Source organism: Gobius niger, assembly GCF_951799975.1.
Source record: "Gobius niger genome assembly, chromosome: 13".
Classification (NCBI taxonomy): domain Eukaryota; kingdom Metazoa; phylum Chordata; class Actinopteri; order Gobiiformes; family Gobiidae; genus Gobius; species Gobius niger.
Window position 1 is genome coordinate 2,544,069 of NC_136864.1, and position 26,351 is coordinate 2,570,419.

At 45.8% G+C, this 26,351-nt stretch overlaps 1 protein-coding gene across 1 annotated transcript; it reads left to right on the forward strand.

Moving 5' to 3' along the window:
- Positions 1 to 314: 314 nt before the first annotated feature.
- On the forward strand, positions 315 to 23,042 carry tmem116 (transmembrane protein 116). The gene is made up of 11 exons (XM_079569615.1): positions 315 to 474; positions 4,161 to 4,207; positions 4,934 to 4,997; positions 5,063 to 5,173; positions 12,876 to 12,980; positions 14,220 to 14,269; positions 16,773 to 16,856; positions 19,131 to 19,254; positions 19,317 to 19,461; positions 21,970 to 22,049; positions 22,797 to 23,042. The coding sequence occupies exons 1-11, from the start codon at positions 403 to 405 to the stop codon at positions 22,944 to 22,946; spliced, it is 1,032 nt and encodes a 343-aa protein (XP_079425741.1). The 5' UTR covers positions 315 to 402; the 3' UTR covers positions 22,947 to 23,042.
- The last annotated feature ends 3,309 nt before the right edge of the window (positions 23,043 to 26,351 follow it).

A 26,351-nucleotide genomic window follows, 5' to 3' on the forward strand; every position in this document is an offset into this window, starting at 1 on the left:
TTTATTTATACTTTTTTATTGGCATTACATCAATGTTGTGTATATTTCTAATAAAAAATAATAATAATAATATCCGAGTCCCGAGCCTAATAATAAAAATAATAATAATAAATAATAACAATAATAATAAATGTGTATGTTCTTAGTCTTCCTTAAAAATAAATACATACAACAAAAGTAGTTTATGTTTAGTGGATAGATTATTTTTTACAGTCTAAGTTTGTTTCTCTGGTTCGGTCCTCAGGGGGCGGAGCTGCGGCACAAACAAAACCCGGCGCGTGCAGCATCACTTCTGCAGTGCGCTTTGGCCGGGATTCAATCATCGAGACGAATATTTGACACTTTTTTGTTCATTTTGTTCATCTAAGTCAGTTTTTGTGTTTTGTGCACGTGCAGGATACAATGTGGGACGACGTCATCATCAGCAACAGCAGCTCGATGCGTAACACGAGCGCAGCGCAAGACTGGACACAGGTGGGTTTAAGTTTACGCAAACTGACGCTAAAGGAAAGTGATGTTTTTTGCATTATGTGTAAATAAGTGTGTAATAAGTCTGCGAATCTAAAAAGGCACAACGTTGAAGTGTTTTGCTCTTTTAGCCCAAACATAAAAGGGGAAAACAAGTATTTCTTAACTTTGATAAAAGGCTTAAAAAGTGCTTGAATGAAGAGAATGTATATGTTTCTTTTGAGTTACAGGTGGTTTATCGTCTACAAGATAATATCGAAATCGCTGTTTGGAACAGATGCAAATTTACATCATCGAGTTTATCTCGAATGTCAAGAAATGAGTGGAAACAATAAGGGAAGAAAATGAAAACATTGGAAGAAATGGGGGGAAAATGCATAAAAATTGAGAAAATTGTGGGGAACAAATGGGAAACAAATGGGACAAAATGCGGGGAAAATGATAATATTAATATTTATTTCTCTTTTTCCTTCCTTATTTCCTGTCTTTTTTTTACTTTCTTTCTTTCCTTATTTCACTCTTTCTTTATTTCCTTCCTTTTCTCTTTTTCTCTTTATTCCCCCCCCCCCTCCCCTCCCTCTCTCTCTCTCACTCTCTCTTTTTTAATGTTCTTCCTTTATTAGCCTCCCTAGGGGATAATAAATGGCAAACAAATGAAATGAAATAAAAATCGAGGAAAAATATGGAAAAATACGTGGGATAAATTGCAAACTAATAAGGAAAAAAAAAAGAAAAGAGAGGGAAAAAAATTGCTTTAACCTCTTAACTCCCGCCTGAACCGAGAGGATCTTTTTCCTCACGTCATCAGATTTTTTTTTCATCATTTTTTTGTTGGATATTCAACTCATTTTTGAAATTTTTTTTCAAATTTTTGTAATTTTTTGTCACATTTTTGTAATTTTTTTGTAATTTTTTGTCAAATTTTTTGTCAAACTTTTTGTAAAATTTTTGTAATTTTTTCGTCAATTTTTTATCAAATTTTTGTCACATTTTCGTAATTTTTTGTCAAATTTTTTGTCAAATTTTTTGTCAATTTTTTATCAATTTTTTTTAAATTATTTTTTTGGTCATTTTTTGTCACATTTTTGAAATGTTTGTGTCAATTTTTTGTCAATTTCTTGTGACATTTTTGCCAATTTTTCGTCACTTTTTTGCCAATGTTTTCTCACTTTTTTGTCACATCTTCATCATTGTTTTCATCTCAGCTCTGTCTCTATTTTCACACCTTTTTCCCAGAAGCTTTTGGACTGGGGGTAAAGCCAAACTGGAGAAAATGTGCTCGGTTCAGGCGGGAGTTAAGGGGTTAAGATGTTTGCAGCACATTTGCATATTTCTGATGTTTTGCAAAAATATCGCTTCCTCATCGTTATCGAGATATAATATTGAGACATCCATTTTTGTCCAACATCATCCCACCTTAGTCTCATAATTCGCAAGTTAATTTATAAAAAAAAGGTGGTGTTTGGTGTTTGGGGGGGGAACCTGAGTTTTGGGGAAGTGAGAACCTGCCGTGAACCTGCTTTAGTTCTGCTTTAGCCCTGGCTCGAGCTCGGGTTTATTCGTCAGGGATATCGTTTGAAAAAGGCATCTGTTTTTTGGGGGAAATTTGGAGCTTTTTTCAGTTCATCATTTCACATCTTCTTTTCTGTCCCGAGTCTTTTGTTCGGGCCGATGTGAACGGACTCTTCCATTGTTCTGAGGTAACTCAAGTGCGGAACCTTCAATATGATGCAAATGCCGTGATAGTTCACTTTATCACCGTCCCGAAGGGAAGTTTCATGCAGCAGGTGTCCAGAAACTTCTTAAAGTGATACTCACCGACTTTTACTTTTCACAGCCTTATCGAGAACAGACATTAAAGGGATATTTCAGGATTTAGACACAGGCCTCGTTCCCCAGATGTCCAGAGTGTTGTTGATTTCTGGAGATATTTTCCTTTTTTACTTCATGCAGTCTTTTGCGGTGCTAGGCTAGTGCTAGGCTAGTGCTAGGCTAGTGCATGTCTATGGTAACTAGTAGCCTGCATTGAAAACAGTCTGACCCGAGCCCAGTGCATCTGAGGCAAATCACTTACAGCACCGGACTAACCATAGAAATGTCTGTGTTAACCTTTCCCTCTTTGTGTCTTTCTTTCCTTTCCTTCCTTCTCTCCCTTTCTTCCTTGCTTCCATCTTTATTTCCTTCTTTCTTTCTCCTTCCTTCTTTCCCTTTTCTGTCTTTCTTTCTTTCCTCCCTTCCTTCCCTTCCTTCCTTTCTTTCTTTCTAACTTTCTTTCTTTCTTTCTTTCTTTCTGTCTTTCTTTCCATCTTCCTCCTTCCTTCTTTCTCCTTCCTTCTTTCCCTTTCTTTATTTCTTTCTTTCCTTCCTTCCTTCTTTCTTTCTTTCTTTTTGTCTTTCTTTCCATCTTCCTCCTTCCTTCCTTCCTTGCTTCCGTCTTTCCTTCCTTCCTTCTTTCTCCTTCCTTCTTTCCCTTTCTTCCTTCCGTCCTTCTTTCCCTTTCCCCTTCTTTCTTTCTTTCTTTCTTTCTTGCTTTCCCTCCCTCCTTCCTTCCTTCCTTCCTTGCTTCCATCCATCTTTCTTGCCTTCCTTCCTTCTTTCTTTAATTCTTTCCTTCTTTACTTCTTTCTTTCTTTCTTTCTTTCTTTCCTCCTTTCTTTCTTTTCTTTCTTTTCTTTCTTTTCTTTCTTTAATTCTTTCCTTCCTTGCTTCCATCTTTATTTCCTTCTTTCTTTATTTCTTTCTCCTTCCTTCTTTCCTGTCTTTATTTCCTTGCTTTCCTTCCTTCCTTCTTTCTTTCCCTCCTTCTTTCCTTCCTCCTTCCTTCCTTCCTTGCATCCTTCTTTCCTTCTTTCTTTCTTTAATTCTTTCCTTCTTTCTCCTTCCTTCTTTTCTTTCTTTCTTTCTTTCTTTCTTTCTTTCTTTCTTTCTTTCTTTCTTTCTTTCTTTCTTTCTTTCTTTCTTTCTTTCTTTCTTTCTTTCTTTCTTTCTTTCTTTCTTTCTTTCTTTCTTTCTTTCTTTCTTTCTTTCTTTCTTTCCTTCTTTCTTTAATTCTTTCCTTCTTTCCTTCCTTGCTTCCATCTTTCTTTACTTCCTTCTTTCTTTCTTTCCATCTTTCTTTCCTTCTTTCCTTTCTTTATTTCCTTGCTTCCATCTTTATTTCCTTCCTTCTTCCTTCCTTCCTTCCATCCATCTTTCTTTAATTCTTTCCTTCTTTCCTTCCTTCTTTCTTTCTTTATTTCCTCGCTTTCTTTCCTTCTTTCCTTCCATCTTTTTTTCCTTCTTTCTTTGTCCTTCCTTCTTTCCCTTTCTTTCTTTCTTTCTTTCCATCTTTCTTTCCTTCTTTCCTTTCTTTATTTCCTTGCTTTCTTTTCTTCCTTCTTTCTTTCTTTCCTTCCTTCTTTCTCCTTCCTTTTTTCCTTTCTTTCTTTCTTTCTTTAATTCTTTCCTTCTTTACTCCTTTCTTTCCTTCCTCCCTCCCTCTCCCTTTCTCCCTTCCTTTATCTTCCCTCCTTTATTTCTCTCTCTCTCTCTCTCTTTTCATTTTCGTTCCTTTACTAGCCTAGCACGACTTAACTCTTCAAATATAAGAACTGCATAAATTGATAAAGGGCACTTTGTCAAACCTCCTGAAACTTCCCTTTAAGTCTGGCTCTGTTTAACTTCAGTCCTGTTTGTTTGTGTTTCACCTCCAGGTGTTTGTGACGGTGCGGTGGATCCAGCTCGTCACGGCGTCTCTCAGGTCTGAACTTTATTTATCACTTATCGTATCTAACAAGCAAGGCCGTGGGAACCCAGGGTGCTGAGGGCGCTGCAGCACCCCCTGGTGGATAGTTTGTGAACTGCAGGCAATATTTAACCCCTTAACTCCCGCCTGAACCGAGCACATTTTCTCCAATAATAGCAACAAAACTGAGACGAAAACAAGGATGAAAATGTGAAAAGTGAGAAAACATTGACGAAAAAGTGACGAAAAATTTACAAAAAATGGACAAAGATTTGAGAAAAAAGTGAAAAAAAATTGACGAAAAATTGACGAAAAAAAATGATGAAAAAGTGATAAGAAATTGACCAAAAAATGTGAATAATTTGGCGAAAAAGTGACAAAAAAGTCACGAAAATTTGACAAAAATGAGACGACTGCCCAACAAAAAAAGTGATGGAAAAAAATCTGATGTGAGGAAAAAGATCAGTTTAGTTTTGTAGGTCTTTCAAATGAGGCGTTTCACTGGCCTACAGGATTTGGGTAAAGCTGAACTGGAGAAAATGCTCTCGGTTCAGGCGGGAGTTAAGAGGTTAATCAATAGGATTTATGCACAGAAAAAGTATTTTGGGGGTAAATTTTGTCCCTCAGCGCCCCCTAACTAAAACATCTTCCCACGGCTCTGCTCACAAGCCCTGGTGTTTGCTGTTGACCCCCCTGTGTTTGTTTGTTTGTTTGTTTGTTTGTTTGTTTGCTTGTTTGCAGTTTCCTGGGATCCAGCTCCGTCATCGTCAGCGTGATGTCCCAGAGACTCCGCACGGCTCCAGAGGTCGGTTCCTGGACCTTCACGACTCTTATGAACCTAGACTTAGACTTAACCCGGTCTCTCCTCAGCTGTACCCTCTGCTGTGGCTCAGCTCCTCGGACCTGCTCCTGTCCCTGTGCTGGCTCCTGGGGGCCGCCCTCTTCAACGACCTCTGCTCTCGCCTCAGCTCCGTCGAACAGGTAACCGGTGCTTCGGCGCCATCTTGTATCGATGATGTGAGATTCTAGGCTGCCCTTCCAGCGTTTTAACCTCTTAACTCCCGCCTGAACCGAGAGCATTTTCTCCAGTTCAGCTTTACCCAAATCCTGTAGGCCAGTGTAAAACCTCATTTGAAAGCTAAGACTTTTTTTGTTGGGCAGTCGTCTCATTTTTGTCAAATTTTCGTGACTTTTTTTGTCACTTTTTAGTCCATTTTTTTTAGATTTTTTTCGTCACTTTTTGGTCAAAAATTATTCAATTTTTTTTGTCAAATTCTTATCACTTTTTTGTCAATTTCTTCTCAATTTTTAGGCAAATTTTTCTCACTTTTTTGTCAAATTTTCGTCATTGTTTTCGTCTCAGTTTTGTTGCTCTTTGCCCACCTTTTTTCCAGAAGCTTTTGGATTGGGGTAAAGCTGGAGAAAATGTGCTCGGTTCAGGTGGGAGTTAAGAGGTTAGCTGCCGCCTAAACCGAGAGCATTTTCCCCAGTTCAGCTTTACCCAAATCCTAAAGGCCAGTGTAAAACCTCATTTGAAAGCTAAGACTTTTTTTGTTGGGCAGTCGTCTCATTTTTGTCAAATTTTCGTGACTTTTTTTGTCACTTTTTAGTCCTTTTTTTTTTTTTTTTTGGGTCAATTTTTTGCCACTTTTTCATCACTTTTTCGTCAAAAATTATTCACATTTTTTTGTCAAATTCTTCTCAATTTTTAGGCAAATATTTCTCACTTTTTTGTCACATTTTTGTCACATTTTCGTCTCAGTTCTGTTGCTCTTTGCCCACCTTTTTTCCAGAAGCTTTTGGACTGGGGTAAAGCTGGAGAAAATGTGCTCGGTTCAGGTGGGAGTTAAGAGGTTAGCTGCCGCCTAAACCGAGAGCATTTTCCCCAGTTCAGCTTTACCCAAATCCTAAAGGCCAGTGTAAAACCTCATTTGAAAGCTAAGACTTTTTTTGTTGGGCAGTCGTCTCATTTTTGTCAAATTTTCGTGACTTTTTTTGTCACTTTTTAGTCCTTTTTTTTTTTTTTTTTTGGTCAATTTTTTGCCACTTTTTCATCACTTTTTCGTCAAAAATTATTCACATTTTTTTGTCAAATTCTTCTCAATTTTTAGGCAAATATTTCTCACTTTTTTGTCACATTTTTGTCACATTTTCGTCTCAGTTCTGTTGCTCTTTGCCCACCTTTTTTCCAGAAGCTTTTGGACTGGGGTAAAGCCAAACTGGAGAAAATGTGCTCGGTTCAGGTGGGAGTTAAGGGGTTAATGAACAATAATAGTTTTTAAAGGGGCTAGATGCAAGTTCGCCATTTTATACTCACTGCTGCCACCTCAGGTCATACGTGTAACTGCAGCTTCTATATTAAGCTGGTGCATGACGCCATTTCTGACCCAAAGTAACACCTTCTTGAGGGACAGTGCAGGATTTTAGAGGCTGTTGTGGTGAACAGGTCTTGATTTTTACATGTTTAAACTCTGTATAGTCCCTTTAATAAACGTCTTGGAAAAAGAAGCTCAGTAAAGTTTACCGTTTATAAATGACGGATAAATATTCTGTAGCTCTAAAACGTGTTAACAGGAAGTTGGGCTTTTACAGAAGTTTTTCCACAATAAAAGTTACTTCTGCTGGTTTTTCCACCGCGCGCTGTTCCTCATTCAGAAGAAATGCTGCAAAACCAGGTCTAAGCCGGGTCTAAACCAGGACCATGTGGGTCTGGGGTCGGACTAAACGAGAGGAGACAGTCCTGACCCACTTGTTTTGTTCTGACCCAACGAAGCGTCTTTAACTCGCTCCGGAACGTGACGACAGGAAACAGGACAAAGGTCAGACCTGTAGACCTGGTTCAGTCCTGGTTTAGTCCTGGTTTAGTCCTGGTTTAGCCCTGGTTCAGTCCTGGTTTAGTCCTGGTTTAGTCCTGGTTCAGCCCTGGTTCAGCCCTGGTTCAGCCCTGGTTCAGCCCTGGTTTAACCCTGGTTCAGCCCTGGTTTTGCCCTGGTTCAGCCCTGGTTTAGCCCTGGTTCAGCCCTGGTTTAGTCCTGGTTTAACCCTGGTTCAGCCCTGGTTTAACCCTGGTTTAGCCCTGGTTTAGCCCTGGTTTAGCCCTGGTTTAGTCCTGGTTCAGCCCTGGTTTTGCCCTGGTTCAGTCCTGGTTTAGCCCTGGTTTAGCCCTGGTTCAGCCCTGGTTTAGCCCTGGTTTAGCCCTGGTTCAGCCCTGGTTTAGCCCTGGTTTAGCCCTGGTTCAGCCCTGGTTTAGCCCTGGTTTAGCCCTGGTTTAGCCCTGGTTTAGTCCTGGTTTAGTCCTGGTTTAGTCCTGGTTTAGCCCTGGTTCAGCCCTGGTTTAGCCCTGGTTTAGTCCTGGTTCAGCCCTGGTTTAACCCTGGTTTAGTCCTGGTTTAGTCCTGGTTTAGTCCTGGTTCAGCCCTGGTTCAGCCCTGGTTTAACCCTGGTTTAGTCCTGGTTTAGTCCTGGTTTAGTCCTGGTTCAGCCCTGGTTCAGCCCTGGTTTAGCCCTGGTTTAGTCCTGGTTCAGCCCTGGTTTAACCCTGGTTTAGTCCTGGTTTAGTCCTGGTTTAGCCCTGGTTTAGTCCTGGTTCAGCCCTGGTTTAGTCCTGGTTTAGTCCTGGTTTAGTCCTGGTTCAGCCCTGGTTTAGTCCTGGTTTAGTCCTGGTTTAGTCCTGGTTTAGTCCTGGTTCAGCCCTGGTTTAGCCCTGGTTTAGTCCTGGTTCAGCCCTGGTTTAGTCCTGGTTCAGCCCTGGTTTAGTCCTGGTTCAGCCCTGGTTCAGCCCTGGTTCAGCCCTGGTTCAGCCCTGGTTCAGCCCTGGTTCAGCCCTGGTTCAGCCCTGGTTTAGCCCTGGTTTAGTCCTGGTTTAGTCCTGGTTCAGCCCTGGTTTAGTCCTGGTTTAGTCCTGGTTTAGTCCTGGTTTAGTCCTGGTTCAGCCCTGGTTTAGCCCTGGTTTAGTCCTGGTTCAGTCCTGGTTTAGTCCTGGTTTAGTCCTGGTTTAGTCCTGGTTCAGCCCTGGTTCAGCCCTGGTTTAGCCCTGGTTCAGCCCTGGTTCAGCCCTGGTTCAGCCCTGGTTTAGCCCTGGTTCAGCCCTGGTTCAGCCCTGGTTCAGCCCTGGTTTAGCCTGGTTTAGCCCTGGTTCAGCCCTGGTTTAGCCCTGGTTTAGCCCTGGTTCAGCCCTGGTTCAGTCCTGGTTCAGCCCTGGTTCAGCCCTGGTTCAGCCCTGGTTTAGCCCTGGTTCAGCCCTGGTTTAGCCCTGGTTTAGCCCTGGTTTAGCCCTGGTTTAGTCCTGGTTTAACCCTGGTTTAGCCCTGGTTTAGCCCTGGTTTAGTCCTGGTTTAGCCCTGGTTTAGTCCTGGTTTAGCCCTGGTTCAGCCCTGGTTCAGCCCTGGTTCAGCCCTGGTTCAGCCCTGGTTCAGCCCTGGTTTAGCCCTGGTTTAGCCCTGGTTTAGCCCTGGTTTAGCCCTGGTTTAGTCCTGGTTTAGTGCTGGTTTAGTCCTGGTTCAGCCCTGGTTTAGTCCTGGTTCAGCCCTGGTTTAGTCCTGGTTTAACCCTGGTTTAGTCCTGGTTTAGTCCTGGTTTAACCCTGGTTTAGTCCTGGTTCAGCCCTGGTTTAGTCCTGGTTCAGCCCTGGTTTAGTCCTGGTTTAACCCTGGATTAGCCCTGGTTTAGTCCTGGTTTAGTCCTGGTTTAACCCTGGTTTAGTCCTGGTTTAGCCCTGGTTTAGTCCTGGTTTAGCCCTGGTTTAGCCCTGGTTTAGTCCTGGTTTAGCCCTGGTTTAGCCCTGGTTTAGCCCTGGTTTAGCCCTGGTTTAGTCCTGGTTTAGTGCTGGTTTAGTCCTGGTTCAACCCTGGTTTAGTCCTGGTTCAGCCCTGGTTTAACCCTGGTTTAGTCCTGGTTTAGTCCTGGTTTAGTGCTGGTTTAGTTCTGGTTTAGTCCTGGTTTAGTGCTGGTTTAGTCCTGGTTCAGCCCTGGTTTAGTCCTGGTTCAGCCCTGGTTTAACCCTGGTTTAGTCCTGGTTTAGCCCTGGTTTAGTCCTGGTTTAGTCCTGGTTCAGCCCTGGTTTAGCCCTGGTTCTTCCCTGGTTCAGCCCTGGTTTAGCCCTGGTTTAGTCCTGGTTTAGTCCTGGTTCAGCCCTGGTTCTTCCCTGGTTCTTCCCTGGTTCAGCCCTGGTTTAGCCCTGGTTTAGTCCTGGTTTAGCCCTGGTTTAGCCCTGGTTTAGCCCTGGTTTAGTGCTGGTTTAGTCCTGGTTCAGCCCTGGTTTAACCCTGGTTTAGTCCTGGTTTAGCCCTGGTTTAGTCCTGGTTCAGCCCTGGTTTAGCCCTGGTTTAACCCTGGTTCAGCCCTGGTTCTTCCCTGGTTCTGCCCTGGTTCTGCCCTGGTTTAGCCCTGGTTCAGCCCTGGTTCTTCCCTGGTTCTGCCCTGGTTCAGCCCTGGTTTAGCCCTGGTTTAGCCCTGGTTTAGCCCTGGTTCAGCCCTGGTTTAGCCCTGGTTTAGTCCTGGTTTAACCCTGGTTTAGTCCTGGTTCTGCCCTGGTTCAGCCCTGGTTCTTCCCTGGTTCTGCCCTGGTTTAGCCCTGGTTCAGCCCTGGTTTAGTCCTGGTTTAGTCCTGGTTTAACCCTGGTTTAGTCCTGGTTTAGCCCTGGTTTAGCCCTGGTTTAGTCCTGGTTCAGTCCTGGTTTAGCCCTGGTTCAGCCCTGGTTCAGCCCTGGTTCAACCCTGGTTTAGTCCTGGTTCAGTCCTGGTTCAGTCCTGGTTCAGTCCTGGTTTAGCCCTGGTTTAGTCCTGGTTCAGCCCTGGTTTAACCCTGGTTCTGCCCTGGTTTAGTCCTGGTTTAGTCCTGGTTTAGTCCTGGTTCAGTCCTGGTTTAGCCCTGGTTTAGTCCTGGTTCAGCCCTGGTTTAACCCTGGTTCAACCCTGGTTTAGTCCTGGTTTAGTCCTGGTTCAGTCCTGGTTCAGTCCTGGTTTAGCCCTGGTTTAGTCCTGGTTCAGCCCTGGTTTAACCCTGGTTCAACCCTGGTTTAGTCCTGGTTCAGTCCTGGTTCAGTCCTGGTTCAGTCCTGGTTTAGCCCTGGTTTAGTCCTGGTTCAGCCCTGGTTTAACCCTGGTTCTGCCCTGGTTTAGTCCTGGTTTAGCCCTGGTTCAGCCCTGGTTTAGCCCTGGTTTAGTCCTGGTTTAGTCCTGGTTTAGTCCTGGTTTAGCCCAGGTTTAGCCCTGGTTTAGTCCTGGTTTAGTCCTGGTTTAGCCCTGGTTTAGTCCTGGTTTAGCCCTGGTTTAGCCCTGGTTCAGCCCTGGTTTAGCCCAGGTTTAGCCCTGGTTTAGTCCTGGTTTAACCCTGGTTTAGCCCTGGTTCAGCCCTGGTTTAGCCCTGGTTCAGCCCTGGTTCAGTCCTGGTTCAGCCCTGGTTTAGCCCTGGTTTAGCCCTGGTTTAGTCCTGGTTTAACCCTGGTTTAGTCCTGGTTCAGTCCTGGTTTAGTCCTGGTTTAGTCCTGGTTTAACCCTGGTTTAGTCCTGGTTTAGTCCTGGTTTAGCCCTGGTTTAGCCCTGGTTTAGTCCTGGTTCAGTCCTGGTTTAGTCCTGGTTTAACCCTGGTTTAGTCCTGGTTTAGCCCTGGTTCTGTCCTGGTTCAGTCCTGGTTTAGACCTGGTTTAGCCCTGGTTTAGTCCTGGTTTAGCCCTGGTTTAGTCCTGGTTTAGCCCTGGTTTAGTCCTGGTTTAGCCCTGGTTTAGTCCTGGTTCAGCCCTGGTTTAGCCCTGGTTTAGTCCTGGTTCAGCCCTGGTTCAGCCCTGGTTTAGTCCTGGTTTAACCCTGGTTTAGTCCTGGTTCAGCCCTGGTTTAGTCCTGGTTTAGTCCTGGTTCAGCCCTGGTTTAGGCCTGGTTTAGCCCTGGTTTAGCCCTGGTTTAGTCCTGGTTCAGCCCTGGTTTAGCCCTGGTTTAGCCCTGATTTAGTCCTGGTTCAGCCCTGGTTTAACCCTGGTTCTGCCCTGGTTTAGTCCTGGTTTAGCCCTGGTTCAGCCCTGGTTTAGCCCTGGTTTAGTCCTGGTTTAGTCCTGGTTTAGTCCTGGTTTAACCCTGGTTTAGCCCTGGTTCAGCCCTGGTTTAGCCCAGGTTTAGCCCTGGTTTAGTCCTGGTTTAACCCTGGTTTAGCCCTGGTTCAGCCCTGGTTTAGCCCTGGTTCAGCCCTGGTTCAGTCCTGGTTCAGCCCTGGTTTAGCCCTGGTTTAGCCCTGGTTTAGTCCTGGTTTAACCCTGGTTTAGTCCTGGTTTAGCCCTGGTTTAGCCCTGGTTTAGTCCTGGTTCAGTCCTGGTTTAGTCCTGGTTTAACCCTGGTTTAGTCCTGGTTTAGCCCTGGTTCTGTCCTGGTTCAGTCCTGGTTTAGACCTGGTTTAGCCCTGGTTTAGTCCTGGTTTAGCCCTGGTTTAGTCCTGGTTTAGCCCTGGTTTAGTCCTGGTTTAGCCCTGGTTTAGTCCTGGTTCAGCCCTGGTTTAGCCCTGGTTTAGTCCTGGTTCAGCCCTGGTTCAGCCCTGGTTTAGTCCTGGTTTAACCCTGGTTTAGTCCTGGTTCAGCCCTGGTTTAGTCCTGGTTTAGTCCTGGTTCAGCCCTGGTTTAGGCCTGGTTTAGCCCTGGTTTAGCCCTGGTTTAGTCCTGGTTCAGCCCTGGTTTAGCCCTGGTTTAGCCCTGATTTAGTCCTGGTTCAGCCCTGGTTTAGTCCTGGTTTAGCCCTGGTTTAGCCCTGGTTTAGTCCTGGTTTAGTCCTGGTTTAGTCCTGGTGTAGCCCTGGTTTAGCCCTGGTTTAGTCCTGGTTTAGCCCTGGTTCAGCCCTGGTTTAGCCCTGGTTTAGTCCTGGTTTAGTCCTGGTTTAGTCCTGGTTTAGTCCTGGTTTAGCCCTGGTTTAGCCCTGGTTCAGCCCTGGTTTAGCCCTGGTTTAGTCCTGGTTCAGCCCTGGTTCGGCCCTGGTTTGGCCCTGGTTTAGTCCTGGTTTAGTCCTGGTTCAGTCCTGGTTTAGTCCTGGTTTAGTCCTGGTTCAGTCCTGGTTTAGTCCTGGTTTAGTCCTGGTTTAGTCCTGGTTTAGTCCTGGTTTAGTCCTGGTTTAGTCCTGGTTTAGTCCTGGTTTAGTCCTGGTTTAGCCCTGGTTTAGTCCTGGTTTAGCCCTGGTTTAGTCCTGGTTTAGCCCTGGTTTAGCCCTGGTTTAGTCCTGGTTTAGTCCTGGGTTAGACCTGGTTTAGTCCTGGTTTAGTCCTGGTTCAGTCCTGGTTTAGTCCTTGTTTAGTCCTGGTTTAGTCCTGGTTTAGTCCTGGTTTAGTCCTGGGTTAGACCTGGTTTAGTCCTGGTTTAGTCCTGGTTCAGTCCTGGTTTAGTCCTTGTTTAGTCCTGGTTTAGTCCTGGTTTAGTCCTGGTTTAGTCCTGGTTTAGTCCTGGTTTAGTCCTGGTTTAGTCCTGGTTCAGTCCTGGTTTAGTCCTGGTTCAGTCCTGGTTTAGTCCTGGTTTAGTCCTGGTTTAGTCCTGGTTTAGTCCTGGTTTAGTCCTGGTTTAGTCCTGGTTTAGTCCTGGTTCAGTCCTGGTTTAGTCCTTGTTTAGTCCTGGTTTAGTCCTGGTTTAGTCCTGGTTTAGTCCTGGTTTAGTCCTGGTTTAGTCCTGGTTTAGTCCTGGTTCAGTCCTGGTTTAGTCCTGGTTCTGTCTCGTTGCAGGTCTTGTACTTGTGGTCGTTCCTGTTCACGCTGAACTTTGTCTGGAATCTGTTCAGCTCCATCAGAGAAACTTTCACCTGCTGCATCACGGGGTACACGGGACAGGTATGACCAAACACACGGGGTACACGGGACAGGTATGACCAAACACACGGGGTACACGGGACAGGTATGACCGAAACTATCACCGTGTCGTCTGCAGAGTTAAAGATAAAAAGAACTCTGACAAACATTTGTTTAACCTCTCAACTCCCGCCTGAACCGAGAGGATCTTTTTCCTCACGTCATTTAGATTTTTTTTGTTGGGTATTCAACTCATTTTTGTAACTTTTTCGTAATTTTTATGTCTTTTTTTTTTAATCAAATTTTTGTCATTTTTTTGTCATTTTCTTGTCAGATTTTTATCATATTTTAGTTTTTTGTTTTGTCAATTTTGTCATTTTTTGGTCCATTTTTTAATCAAATTTTTGTCATTTTTTTGGTCTTTTTTAGTCATTTTTTTGTAATTTTTTTGTCATATATATTTTATCATATATTTATTTATTTTATTTATTTTTTTACATTTTGTCAAATTTTGTCATTTTTATCACATTTTTCTCTTTTTTTTGTCATTTTTTGTCTTTTTTTTGTCCATTTTTTTCATATTTTTTTGTCACAAATTTGTCATTTTTTCGTCAATTTTTTGTAATTTTTTTGTCACATTTTTGTCAAATTTCGTAATTTTTTCGTCAATATTTTTTTCACATTTTTGTCATTTTTTGTCACAAATTTGTCATGTTTTTGTAGTTTTTTTAATCAAATTTTTGTCATTTTTTATTATCACATTTTTGTCATCTTTTCGTCTTTTTGTCAGTTTTTTGTAATTTTTTGTCAAATTTTTATCATTTTTATTTTTTTTGTAACATTTTGTCACATTTTTGTCATTTTTCGTACATTTTTTGTCAATTTCTTGTGACATTTTTGCCACTTTTTCATCAATTTTCCGTCACTTTTTTGTCAATATTTTCTCACTTTTTTGTCACATTTCCATATTTTTTTTCCGTCTCAGTTTTGTTGCTATTTTCACAGCTTTTTTCCAGAAGCTTTTGGATTGGGGTAAAGCCAAACTGGAGAAAATGTGCTCGGTTCAGGTGGGAGTTAAGGGGTTAATGAATGAATACAATAGGAGAAAGCGCACAGCCTTGTTGCAAACCAGTGAAAAAACGCACACTTTCAATTTCCGAGCTCCGACCTGGAAGTTTCAACTGGAACTCTGTAATTCTGACGGAAACTCGGGATGTAGTAACATCGGGGCGGCTGTGGCTTCGGTAGGTGCTGTATAATGTGTGTGATGTGTGTGTGCAGTTCTCCAACAGAGTGAGCACCGCGGGGAAGATGACGGCTTTTCTCTCCGGGTGAGTGAACACAAACACCCCGCCCCCTCAGGCTGACACCCCGCCCCCTCAGACTAACACCACGCCCCCTCAGACTGACACCACGCCCCCTCAGACTGACACCACGCCCCTCAGGCTAACACCACACCCCTCAGGCTAACACCACGCCCCTCAGACTAACACCACGCCCCCTCGGACTGACACCACGCCCCCCCCTTAGACTGACACCACGCCCCCTCAGGCTGACACCACGCCCCCTCAGACTAACACCACGCCCCCTCAGACTAACACCACGCCCCTCAGACTAACACCATGCCCCCTCAGACTACCACCACGCCCCCTCAGACTAACACCACGCCCCTCAGACTAACACCACGCCCCCTCAGACTATCACCACGCCTCCTCAGACTAACACCACGCCCCCTCAGGCTAACACCACGCCCCCTCAGGCTAACACCACGCCCCTCAGACTAACACCACGCCCCCTCAGACTAACACCACGCCTCCTCAGACTAACACCACGCCTCCTCAGACTAACACCACGCCCCTCAGACTGACACCACGCCCCCTCAGACTAACACCACGCCCCCTCAGACTAACACCACGCCCCTCAGACTGACACCACGCCCCCTCAGACTAACACCACGCCCCCTCAGACTAACACCACGCCTCCTCAGACTAACACCACGCCCCTCAGACTGACACCACGCCCCCTCATACTAACACCACGCCCCCTCAGGCTAACACCCCGCCCCCTCAGGCTAACACCACGCCCCTCAGACTAACACCACGCCCCCTCAGACTAACACCACCCCCTCAGGCTGACACCACGCCCCCTCATACTAACACCACGCCCCTCAGACTAACACCACGCCCCCTCAGACTAACACCACGCCCCTCAGACTAACACCACGCCCCCTCAGACTAACACCACGCCTCCTCAGACTAACACCACGCCCCTCAGACTAACACCACGCCCCCTCAGACTAACACCACGCCCCTCAGACTGACACCACGCCCCTCAGGCTAACACCACGCCCCTCAGACTAACACCACGCCCCCTCAGACTAACACCACGCCTCCTCAGACTAACACCACGCCCCTCAGACTAACACCACGCCCCCTCAGACTAACACCACGCCCCTCAGACTGACACCACGCCCCTCAGGCTAACACCACGCCCCTCAGACTAACACCACGCCCCCTCAGACTAACACCACGCCCCTCAGGCTAACACCACGCCCCTCAGACTAACACCACGCCTCCTCAGACTAACACCACGCCCCTCAGACTAACACCACGCCCCCTCAGACTAACACCACGCCCCTCAGACTAACACCACGCCCCTCAGACTAACACCACGCCTCCTCAGACTAACACCACGCCCCTCAGACTAACACCACGCCCCCTCAGACTAACACCACGCCCCTCAGACTGACACCACGCCCCTCAGGCTAACACCACGCCCCCTTAAACTAACACCACGCCCCCTCAGACAAACACCACGCCCCTCAGACTAACACAACGCCCCCTCAAACTGACACCACGCCCCCTCAGACTAACACCACGCCCCTCAGACTAACACCACGCCCCCTCAGACTAACACACGCCCCCTCAGGCTAACACCACGCCCCCTCAGACTAACACCACGCCCCCTCAGACTAACACCACGCCCCTCAGACTAACACCACGCCCCCTCAGACTAACACCACGCCCCCTCAGACTAACACCACGCCCCCTCAGACTAACACCACGCCCCCTCAGACTAACACCACGCCCCCTCAGACTAACACCCCGCCCCCTCAGACAAACACCACGCCCCCTCAGACTAACACCACGCCCCCTCAGACTAACACAACGCCCCCTCAGGCTAACACCACGCCCCCTCAGACTAACACCACGCCCCCTCAGACTAACACCACGCCCCCTCAGACTAACACCACGCCCCCTCAGACAAACACCACGCCCCCTCAGGCTAACACCACGCCCCCTCAGGCTGACACCACGCCCCCTCAGACTAACACCACGCCCCCTCAGACTAACACCACGCCCCCTCAGGCTAACACCACGCCCCCTCAGACTAACACCACGCCCCCTCAGACTAACACCACGCCCCCTCAGACTAACACCACGCCCCCTCAGGCTAACACCACGCCCCCTCAGACTAACACCACGCCTCCTCAGGCTGACACCCCGCACCCTCAGACTAACACCACGCCCCCTCAGACAGACACACGCCCCCTCAGACTAACACCACGCCCCTCAGACTAACACCACGCCCCCTCAGACTAACACCACGCCCCTCAGACTAACACCACGCCCCCTCAGACTAACACCACGCCCCCTCAGGCTGACACCCCGCACCCTCAGACTAACACCACGCCCCCTCAGACAGACACACGCCCCCTCAGACTAACACCACGCCCCTCAGACTAACACCACGCCCCCTCAGACTAACACCACGCCCCTCAGACTAACACCACGCCCCCTCAGGCTGATATAAAACTGAACACCACGTTCACAGGGCACTGCCGGTCCTCCTGATGACCCCCGTGTTCGTCCTGTCAGAGCTGGGACACTGTCAGGACAACTCCACTCAGCCGTACAGGTGAGACCCCCGAGGGCGCTGGGTCAGATACAGATGTTAACATGTGTATCTGTGGGTCAGGTGTAAACATGTGTATCTGTGGGTCAGGTGTAAACATGTATCTGTGGGTCAGGTGTAAACATGTGTAACTGTGGGTCAGGTGTAAACATGTGTATCTGTGGGTCAGGTGTAAACGTGTGTATCTGTGGGTCAGGTGTAAACGTGTATCTGTGGGTCAGGTGTAAACATGTGTATCTGTGGGTCAGGTGTAAACATGTGTATCTGTGGGTCAGGTGTATCTGTGGGTCAGGTGTGAACATGTGTAACTGTGGGTCAGGTGTAAACATGTGTATCTGTGGGTCAGGTGTAAACATGTGTATCTGTGGGTCAGGTGTAAACATGTGTATCTGTGGGTCAGGTGTAAACATGTGTATCTGTGGGTCAGGTGTAAACATGTGTATCTGTGTGTCAGGTGTAAACGTGTGTAACTCGTTGGGTCAGGTGTAAACATGTGTATCTGTGGGTCAGGTGTAAACATGTGTGTCTGTGGGTCAGGTGTAAACATGTGTATCTGTGGGTCAGGTGTAAACATGTGTCTGTGGGTCAGGTGTAAACGTGTGTATCTGTGGGTCAGGTGTAAACGTGTGTATCTGTGGGTCAGGTGTAAACATGTGTCTGTGGGTCAGGTGTAAACATGTGTATCTGTGGGTCAGGTGTAAACATGTGTATCTGTGGGTCAGGTGTAAACATGTGTCTGTGGGTCAGGTGTAAACGTGTGTATCTGTGGGTCAGGTGTAAACGTGTGTAACTGTGGGTCAGGTGTAAACATGTGTATCTGTGGGTCAGGTGTAAACATGTGTATCTGTGGGTCAGGTGTATCTGTGGGTCAGGTGTGAACATGTGTAACTGTGGGTCAGGTGTAAACATGTGTATCTGTGGGTCAGGTGTAAACATGTGTATCTGTGGGTCAGGTGTAAACATGTGTATCTGTGGGTCAGGTGTAAACATGTGTATCTGTGGGTCAGGTGTAAACATGTGTATCTGTGGGTCAGGTGTAAACATGTGTATCTGTGGGTCAGGTGTTAACATGTGTATCTGTGGGTCAGGTGTAAACATGTGTATCTGTGGGTCAGGTGTAAACATGTGTATCTGTGGGTCAGGTGTAAACATGTGTATCTGTGGGTCAGGTGTGAACATGTGTATCTGTGGGTCAGGTGTAAACATGTGTATCTGTGGGTCAGGTGTAAACATGTGTATCTGTGGGTCAGGTGTAAACATGTGTATCTGTGGGTCAGGTGTAAACATGTGTATCTGTGGGTCAGGTGTAAACATGTGTATCTGTGGGTCAGGTGTAAACATGTGTATGTGTGGGTCAGGTGTAAACGTGTGTAACTGTGGGTCAGGTGTAAACATGTGTATCTGTGGGTCAGGTGTAAACATGTGTATCTGTGGGTCAGGTGTAAACATGTGTATCTGTGGGTCAGGTGTAAACGTGTGTCTGTGGGTCAGGTGTAAACATGTGTATCTGTGGGTCAGGTGTAAACATGTGTATCTGTGGGTCAGGTGTAAACATGTGTATCTGTGGGTCAGGTGGAAACATGGGTCAGGTGTAAACGTGTGTATCTGTGGGTCAGGTGTAAACATGTGTATCTGTGGGTCAGGTGTAAACGTGGGTCAGGTGTAAACGTGTGTATCTGTGGGTCAGGTGTAAACATGTGTATCTGTGGGTCAGGTGTAAACATGTGTATCTGTGGGTCAGGTGTAAACATGTGTATCTGTGGGTCAGGTGTAAACATGTGTATCTGTGGGTCAGGTGTAAACATGTGTATCTGTGGGTCAGGTGTAAACGTGTGTATCTGTGGGTCAGGTGTAAACATGTGTAACTGTGGGTCAGGTGTAAACATGTGTAACTGTGGGTCAGGTGTAAACATGTGCATTTGTGGGTCAGGTGTAAACATTTGTATCTGTGGGCCAGGTTTAAACATGTGTATCTGTGGGTCAGGTGTGAACATGTGTAACTGTGGGTCAGGTGTAAACATGTGTATCTGTGGGTCAGGTGTAAACATGTGTATCTGTGGGTCAGGTGTGAACATGTGTATCTGTGGGTCAGGTGTAAACATGTATCTGTGGGTCAGGTGTAAACATGTGTATCTGTGGGTCAGGTGTAAACATGTGTATCTGTGGGTCAGGTGTAAACGTGTGTATCTGTGGGTCAGGTGTAAACATGTGTAACTGTGGGTCAGGTGTAAACGTGTATCTGTGGGTCAGGTGTAAACATGTGTATCTGTGGGCCAGGTGTCTGCTGCTGGACGCCGGCGCCGTGTTCGTGACGCCGCCGCTCAGAACCTGCCGTCTGCTCCACGGTTTCTGCAGCTCCGCGTTCCTCTGCGGCTTCCTGATCACGCTGACCGCCATGACGGTAAGGACCCGCACTGACCCGGAGCCTCGTCCGGCCCAGGACTGACCCGCTGTCTCTGTCAGGGGCTGCTGGGCGGATCCCGCAGAATGCTCCGGCGCGCCGTGTCCTGCGGAGGGTACGTGGGCAGCCAGCAGAGGGCGCTCCTCAGGGACATGGACCGCAGGATGGTGCTGTACCCCGCCGTCTTCTGCTTCTGCTGGGGCCCAGGTGGGTCACGAGGAACTGTGAGCCAAGTGTCCACGGTTCTTTCAGCAGCGAATCCACTGCTGCTGTCGCTAACGCTAACGTGGGTTCTAGACTCGCTGAATCATATATGAGGCTGATACACGGCCACCAGGGGGCGCTGTTCCCCAATAATGACAGAGAGGAGCCATCGATAAACTGGCTTTTACCCGACCGCGCACGCCATTATCTACGTGCATGTATAGACTCGACCCCGCGCACTCACCCATTAAAGGTTTCTAGAGCCGCGATGAGAACAAATGTGGACACACTGCCCTCTGGTGGGAGTTATGTCAATGTCAACTTTATTTGTATAGCACGTTTACAACAACACCAGGTGCCCAAAGTGCTTCACATACAGGTACACAATATAAAATAACAGTACGAAACAACAAGAGAAGCACACACAATAGAGTTATAATACAGCTCAGCTTGAATTGAACGCCAACGCAAACAGATGTGTTTTAAGGGCAGTCTTAAAGGTTTCTATGGTTGGAGCAGCTCTGACGTTTAGGGGGAGACTGTTCCAGAGTTTGGGAGCAGCCACACTAAACGCCCGATCTCCTCGCGTCTTTAAACGGGATCTGGGCACGTTCAAAGACAGCCGGTTCGCAGACCTTACTGATCTGACTGGGGCATAAACAGACAAGAGCTCAGAGAGAGACTCAGGAGCAGATCCATGAAGACATTTCAACACAAGCAACAAGATCTTAAAGTCAATTCTATAGCTGACGGGCAGCCAGTGGAGGGAGGCCAGCACAGGAGTGATATGTTCCCGCCGCCTCGTCCCTGTCAGTAAACGTGCAGCAGCGTTCTGGACTTATTGTAGGCGGTTGAGTGAGGATTTGTCCCGCCCACAATAGAGCGAGTTACAATAGTCGAGACGCGACGATATAAACATATATTCCAGATTATGGAATCATTCAGAGGAGCCAAGCTGTATTAAAACAGAAAACAAACGGCTGAATACAACTTTGAAGATAAGCTACATAGATACAGACGGCATCTCTGGAATCGCCCATATATGGTCATGTTTGAAAAGAGTTAAGGGGGAAAACAATTTGGAGAAAAATCTAAACTTTCTCTAATTACTCAAAACTACTTTAACAAAAGCTGAATTATGAATATAGTTTCTACTAAATAAAGATAAAAAGACATGGGGAGGAACAAAGTGGTTCAACAGCCCATAAATACATAAAAAACGGAGAATGCTAGCTTGATGCTACATTCTGGCATAGATACAGACGGCATCTCGTCATAGAAGGGGGCGTGGCTTCGCCAAGGGGGAAAATAGAATCTTTAGAGAAACACAATTTTCCCTCTTTTTAGCCATTTTCTGGTGGAATATGAACTTATTTATCACATACAAATAAAGTCAGGTGTAAATCGGGCCCATATGGATATTTTCTCACAGCAGAAGTGAAAAAACGGAAGTTGTAGCAAGCGCTAGCTAACCGTTAGCATTAGCCCGATGCTAACATGTAGCATCAAGTTAGCATTCTCTGTTATTTATGTATTTATGGGCTGTTGAACCACTTTGCTCCTCCCCATGTCTTTGTATCTTTATTTAGTAGAAACTATATTTATAATTCAGCGTCTGTTAAAGTAGTTTTTGAATAATTAGAGAAAGTTTAGATTTTTCTCCAAATTGTTTTCCCCCTTAACTGTTTTCAAACATGACCATATATGGGCGATTCCAGAGATGCCGTCTGTATCTATCGGGCTAATGCTAACGGTTAGCTAGCGCGAGCTACAACTGCCGTTTTTTCGCTTCTACTCAACAATCTGCTGTGAGAAAATATCCATAAGGACCCGATTTACACTTGACTTTATTTGTATGTGATAAATAAGTTCATATTCCATCAGAAAAAGGCCTAAAAGAGGGAAAAATTGTGTTTCTCTAAAGATTCTATTTTCCCCCTCGGCGAAGCCACGCCCCCTTCTATGACGAGATGCCGTCTGTATCTATGCACATGTTATGCTAACATCAGCTAAAGCTGCGCTAACAGCGGCTAAATGCTAATATTGGCCTTTTAGCTCAGCGGTATGATGTAAAATATTAAATCCTATGACCTGGTGTCAATAGTGAGGACTGTCCACTCTCTCGTTGCCAATCAGAGGTCGGTCCCAAAACCTATATCTGGTTAGACCGGTTTGGTTTTGGCCTTTGTTATGGAAAAGCTCCACAAAGCGAGTGAAAGAGCCACTCGGCCGACATGTGCCTGTATGTGGAAAAGCAGCTTTATTGTTTCCATTCAAAATAAAATACCGTAGACCCAGTTCGTCTGTTCGTCTGAACCGCCAAAGAATAAAAAGAGCTTCGGCCTTTTCTTCTTCTCTTTACTTGGAGCATGTTTGTCTGAATCTAATCATGTACAAATGTCTCTTTTCACAAATGTACTGAAGAACAAAACCAACTTCATTTCACTATAAAAGGTAAATGTCTCCACCTGTTTCCCGTGACTTAAAACCATGATGTGTCTGTCTCTGCAGCGGCGCTCCTGGCCTCGCTCAGACTCTTCCTGCCCTCGGCCGCTCAGGGCCCGACCGGAGCCGCCCTCCTCATCGCACAGGTACTGACTCTGACTCTATCAGCTGCTACATATTTTTCATGAATAAAACACTTAAATATAAGTTTTTATGATGAAAAGCCGTTATCTCGGACCTTTAGCTTGAGCTGGTTGATCGATGTTCATGTCAAATCCATGTTAAACAAAACTGATCTGACTGATATTTACCCATAAATATTAAACTGTCTCATGGTCGGTGTTTTTCGCAGAAATACATTATTACAGAAGTTTAACAAACCTATATTAGATTGTAGTCACTCATTCTGCTTTTTGTATTCTCTTCAAAAGCAGGACAGTCTTTGCTCACAGCCAATCAAATCTGGAAAGTTTGATATCTTAATATATTTATATGCTTAAATGTTCCTGTTTCATCAAGGATTTTCTTCAAACCTGATTCAAGCAGCCGTTGCTCTTTAGATTCTCCTCCAGTTAATGACGCCTTGTTCCTTTAGTTCCTTTACTTTAATTGAAAGTAGGTGCAGGAAAAAAGTTTTGATGCTGTTGGTCCAGGGCCAGCATTAAAGGAAGTGACTTTGGTTTTTTCATCTGAAATTAAGAATCAGCCCTGATCCCAGATACACGTCTGTGGAAAGAATTGGAAAAGTGTGGTGGCTGCACAGATGAAGGATTTAGTATAGTATAGTATAGTATAAGTATAAGTATAAGTATAAGTATTAGTATATGGAGTATTGTGGACGTTCAGACACTGCCCGGGTCCAGTTTTGGTTCTAAGCCGGTGTTTCCCTCCAGGTTCTCACCGCCGGCTCTCAGGGCCTCCTCAACTGTGTGGTTTACGGCTGCAGCAGGTCCAGAGTCTTCCACCGGGAGGCGCACACCCAGACCCCCCTCCTGAGAGCCCAGAAACACCGGGGGTACCACAGCCTGCGCACCACCGGCTAGGTACTCCTGAGGACCCGGAGACACCGGGGGAACCACAGCCTGCGCACCACCGGCTAGGTACCCCTGAGGACCCAGAGACACCGGGGGAACCACAGCCCGTCCCCATCAGCCCCTTGTGGAGGTCCTTCACAGACTTTAGGCTCTTCTGGAGAGAGCACCTCAGCATCACCGGGCTTTTTGCTTCGTGGGGGTTTGAGATCGAAGGTTCTAAGGCCGATCCATAACTGTAAAATCTCATGATCTGAAGGTCGTGGGTTCGAATCCCGGCTCCTGAAGATGCACTCGGTCTTTGTGTCCTTGGGCAAGACGCTCCACCCTCCTGACCTCCAGTGTCTGTTAGTGATGCGCGGGTCGACCCGAAACCCACGGGTTCGGTAAATGTGTCATTAGCGTGTTTTGTTTAGACGTCACCTGGTCCATCGCTTCTGTATGACTTTAATCACCGCTACGAAAGATATATCGTATCACATCGATATCGAAATATGAACATTCAACACATAAACAATATACGTAAATTCTCTAATACTGGCCTGTATTCCATTAGGGGCCGGGTCTCTGACAGAGGCCGGGTCTCTGACAGAGGCCGGGTCTCTGACAGGGGCCGGGTCTCCGACAGAGGCCGGGTTTCTGACAGAGGCCGGTTTGCGGCTGGCGGAGGCAAATTAAAGCCGGTCTCTAAAACAGGCCGGGGCTTTTATTAGAAACTATAGCAGTAGAAATATTCCCCATGTTAGGAATTTGTCTCATACTGGTGTAAATGAAAACTCACGTGCTGGAAGTAACAAACTGAACCCGGGCCGATGGAGACGCTGCGGAGGAGCTGATCCCAGCGTAACTTTGACACAGATTTAGCCACTTTTCAAACCTCCAGTGACGATATTTGGAAACAGGGTAACTGTTGTGTGACCCTCCAGGGTTTTAATAAAGTCTCCATCGCGTCTTCAAAGCACGTCCAGCTGCTCCGTGTGCAGGTCAGTCCCACGCCTCAAAATAACTCCTCCCATCAGCGCGAGCGTCTCGTCTTCTCTCGGGTCGGTCTCATGATCGATCACAAACACAAACGCTCCGTCTAAACTCGCCTTTACACAAGATAACAACAAATAATCCGGTCCGCGGTAAAAACGAAACAGAAACCTGCAGTGACACTGATGTCAAAGCTCCGCTAACAGCAACGAAACACTTCCTGTTGTCCCGACAAAATAAAAGGCGTCTGGGAGAGGGTTTGAAATGTTCATTAATAAATGAACCTGATATTTTAGGTGCAAATGGACACAAATCTCGTTTTTCTTCATTTTCCTGGTCGTCCGTTTTGCTCAAATAGAAATAAAGGCCTGTCTCTAATTGTGGCCTGGTTCCAATAAAGGCCTGGTCCCAGATGCCCTTGAGTAAATAAAGGCCCCGGCCTATATTAGAGCATTTACGGTAGATTTTTATCAATAAAACTGCACTCTTTATTATTATTATGTTTTTATTTTTCTGAAAAATGCTTGCTTTTCACCTGACCTATAGTCATATCGTATTAATATCGATACATCTGGCATGAATATCGAGATATGATCGTTCATCCATGCACACGTGATGAAAGTCGTGAACATGAAGGAGCGTCAAACTAAAATAAAAGAGCGGCTTCTCAGCGTCAGGTGAAGCTGCTCCACTTAAATGGACTTTTTCAAGCTTTCCATCATGTTATTATGTCATTCCCTCATTAAAAACATGCCTGAAGTGTTGCCTTGGCACATTCACGTATTTTTGAGTAATCTGTAAAAACTCTGATGGCGGCCATTTTAGGGATAGCTTTGCCTGAGTCCTCCTAGGAACGCCCCCACCTCCTGGAGACGCCTCCGAGCTTTCGTCACCAGCCGAGTAACCAACCACTGCCCCTCAGCAGAACCCCCTCCCCACTGATGCCACAGACAGCGTGTGGAGGGGGCGTGTCGGAAAGGCTCAGAGGTTCTTAACCTCTTAACTCCCGCCTGAACCGAGCACATTTTCTCCAGTTTGGCTTTACCCCAATCCAAAAGCTTCTGGAAAAAAAGGTGTGAAAATAGCAACAAAACTGAGACGAAAACAATGATGGAAATGTGACAAAAAAGTGATGGAAATTTGATGAAAAAGTGGCAAAAATGACAAAAATGTGACCAAAAAAAATGACAAAAATGTGACAAAATGTGACAAAAAAATGACAAAAATGTGATAAAAAATTCGACAAAAAATGACAAAAATTTTATAAAAAATTGACGGCAACAAAAAAATGACAAAAATGTGATAAATGGATGAAAAAATGACCAAAAAAATGACAAAAGTTACAAAAAAGAGTTGAATACCCAACAAAAAAATGATGGAAAAAAAATCGGATGACGTGAGGAAAAAGATCCTCTCGGTTCAGGCGGGAGTTAAGAGGTTAAAGAGACAGAGGCCTATTTCAAGACATTCACTACAGCCATTTTGAGAGAGAAGTTTCATAGAGTTCGGGAATGTGACGTCATATCGCTAAGCATTATGGGATTAGCAGCAATTGTAAACTAATGTAGATTTTAGAAGTTAAAATACTGGAGTTATTGTTCACGTTAAAACACTTGGACACCACAGTGAGTTAGATGTTTTTACCAGCGGTATCTCAGCAGCTAACGGAGCTGTTCCACTGGTTTTTTCTCCACTTTTTATAGTGTTTTTAGCTAATGTTAGTCTATCGAAATGTATGCTAACAGCTGCAAAGATGGCGGATCTCCATGGTAACTGTGGACATTCCCGAACTCTATACAAGGCAGTTATTCTATTTTACTGCATTTACAGACCAACAGAAGGTTTCGGCATCATTGTAGTGTGATATAGACTGGTGCTAAGCAGAATACCCCCTCTTTATGTGGTGATGGGGGCGGTGGCGGGACTGTCTGGTTGTGTGGCGTGTACCTATGCATGCGTATGGGTGTGTGTGTATGGGTGCATACGGGTATGCTTACAGTATATGAAACAAAAGTATAATTTTTAAAAAAGTAATAAAGAGGAAAAAAAACAATAATAATAAAATCATTAAAGATTATTTAGTGCAGGGTAAGCAGGCGCTGGGCAGCTGTGGGAGGTCATACATCTCTCAACATCTGCCCACACAAACCTCGCTTTTTTAACACACCATACAGCATAGGGCTCATCACGAATATACACATCCTCCTCAGTATAGGGTAAGCAGGAGTGGGGGAATGTCTGGGGCGTAGCACCTCTGGACTTCTGCTAACTCCTGTCTCTTTTTTTAAACACACCACCTATTTTAGGGCATCACACAGTCAATCACAAATGTAGGACAAGCAGGTGCTGGGCAGCTGTGAGAGGGTAAACATCTTTCGACAGATGCCCACTTAAACCTTGTTTTTTTAATGCAATACACAGCATAGGGCTCATCACATATAC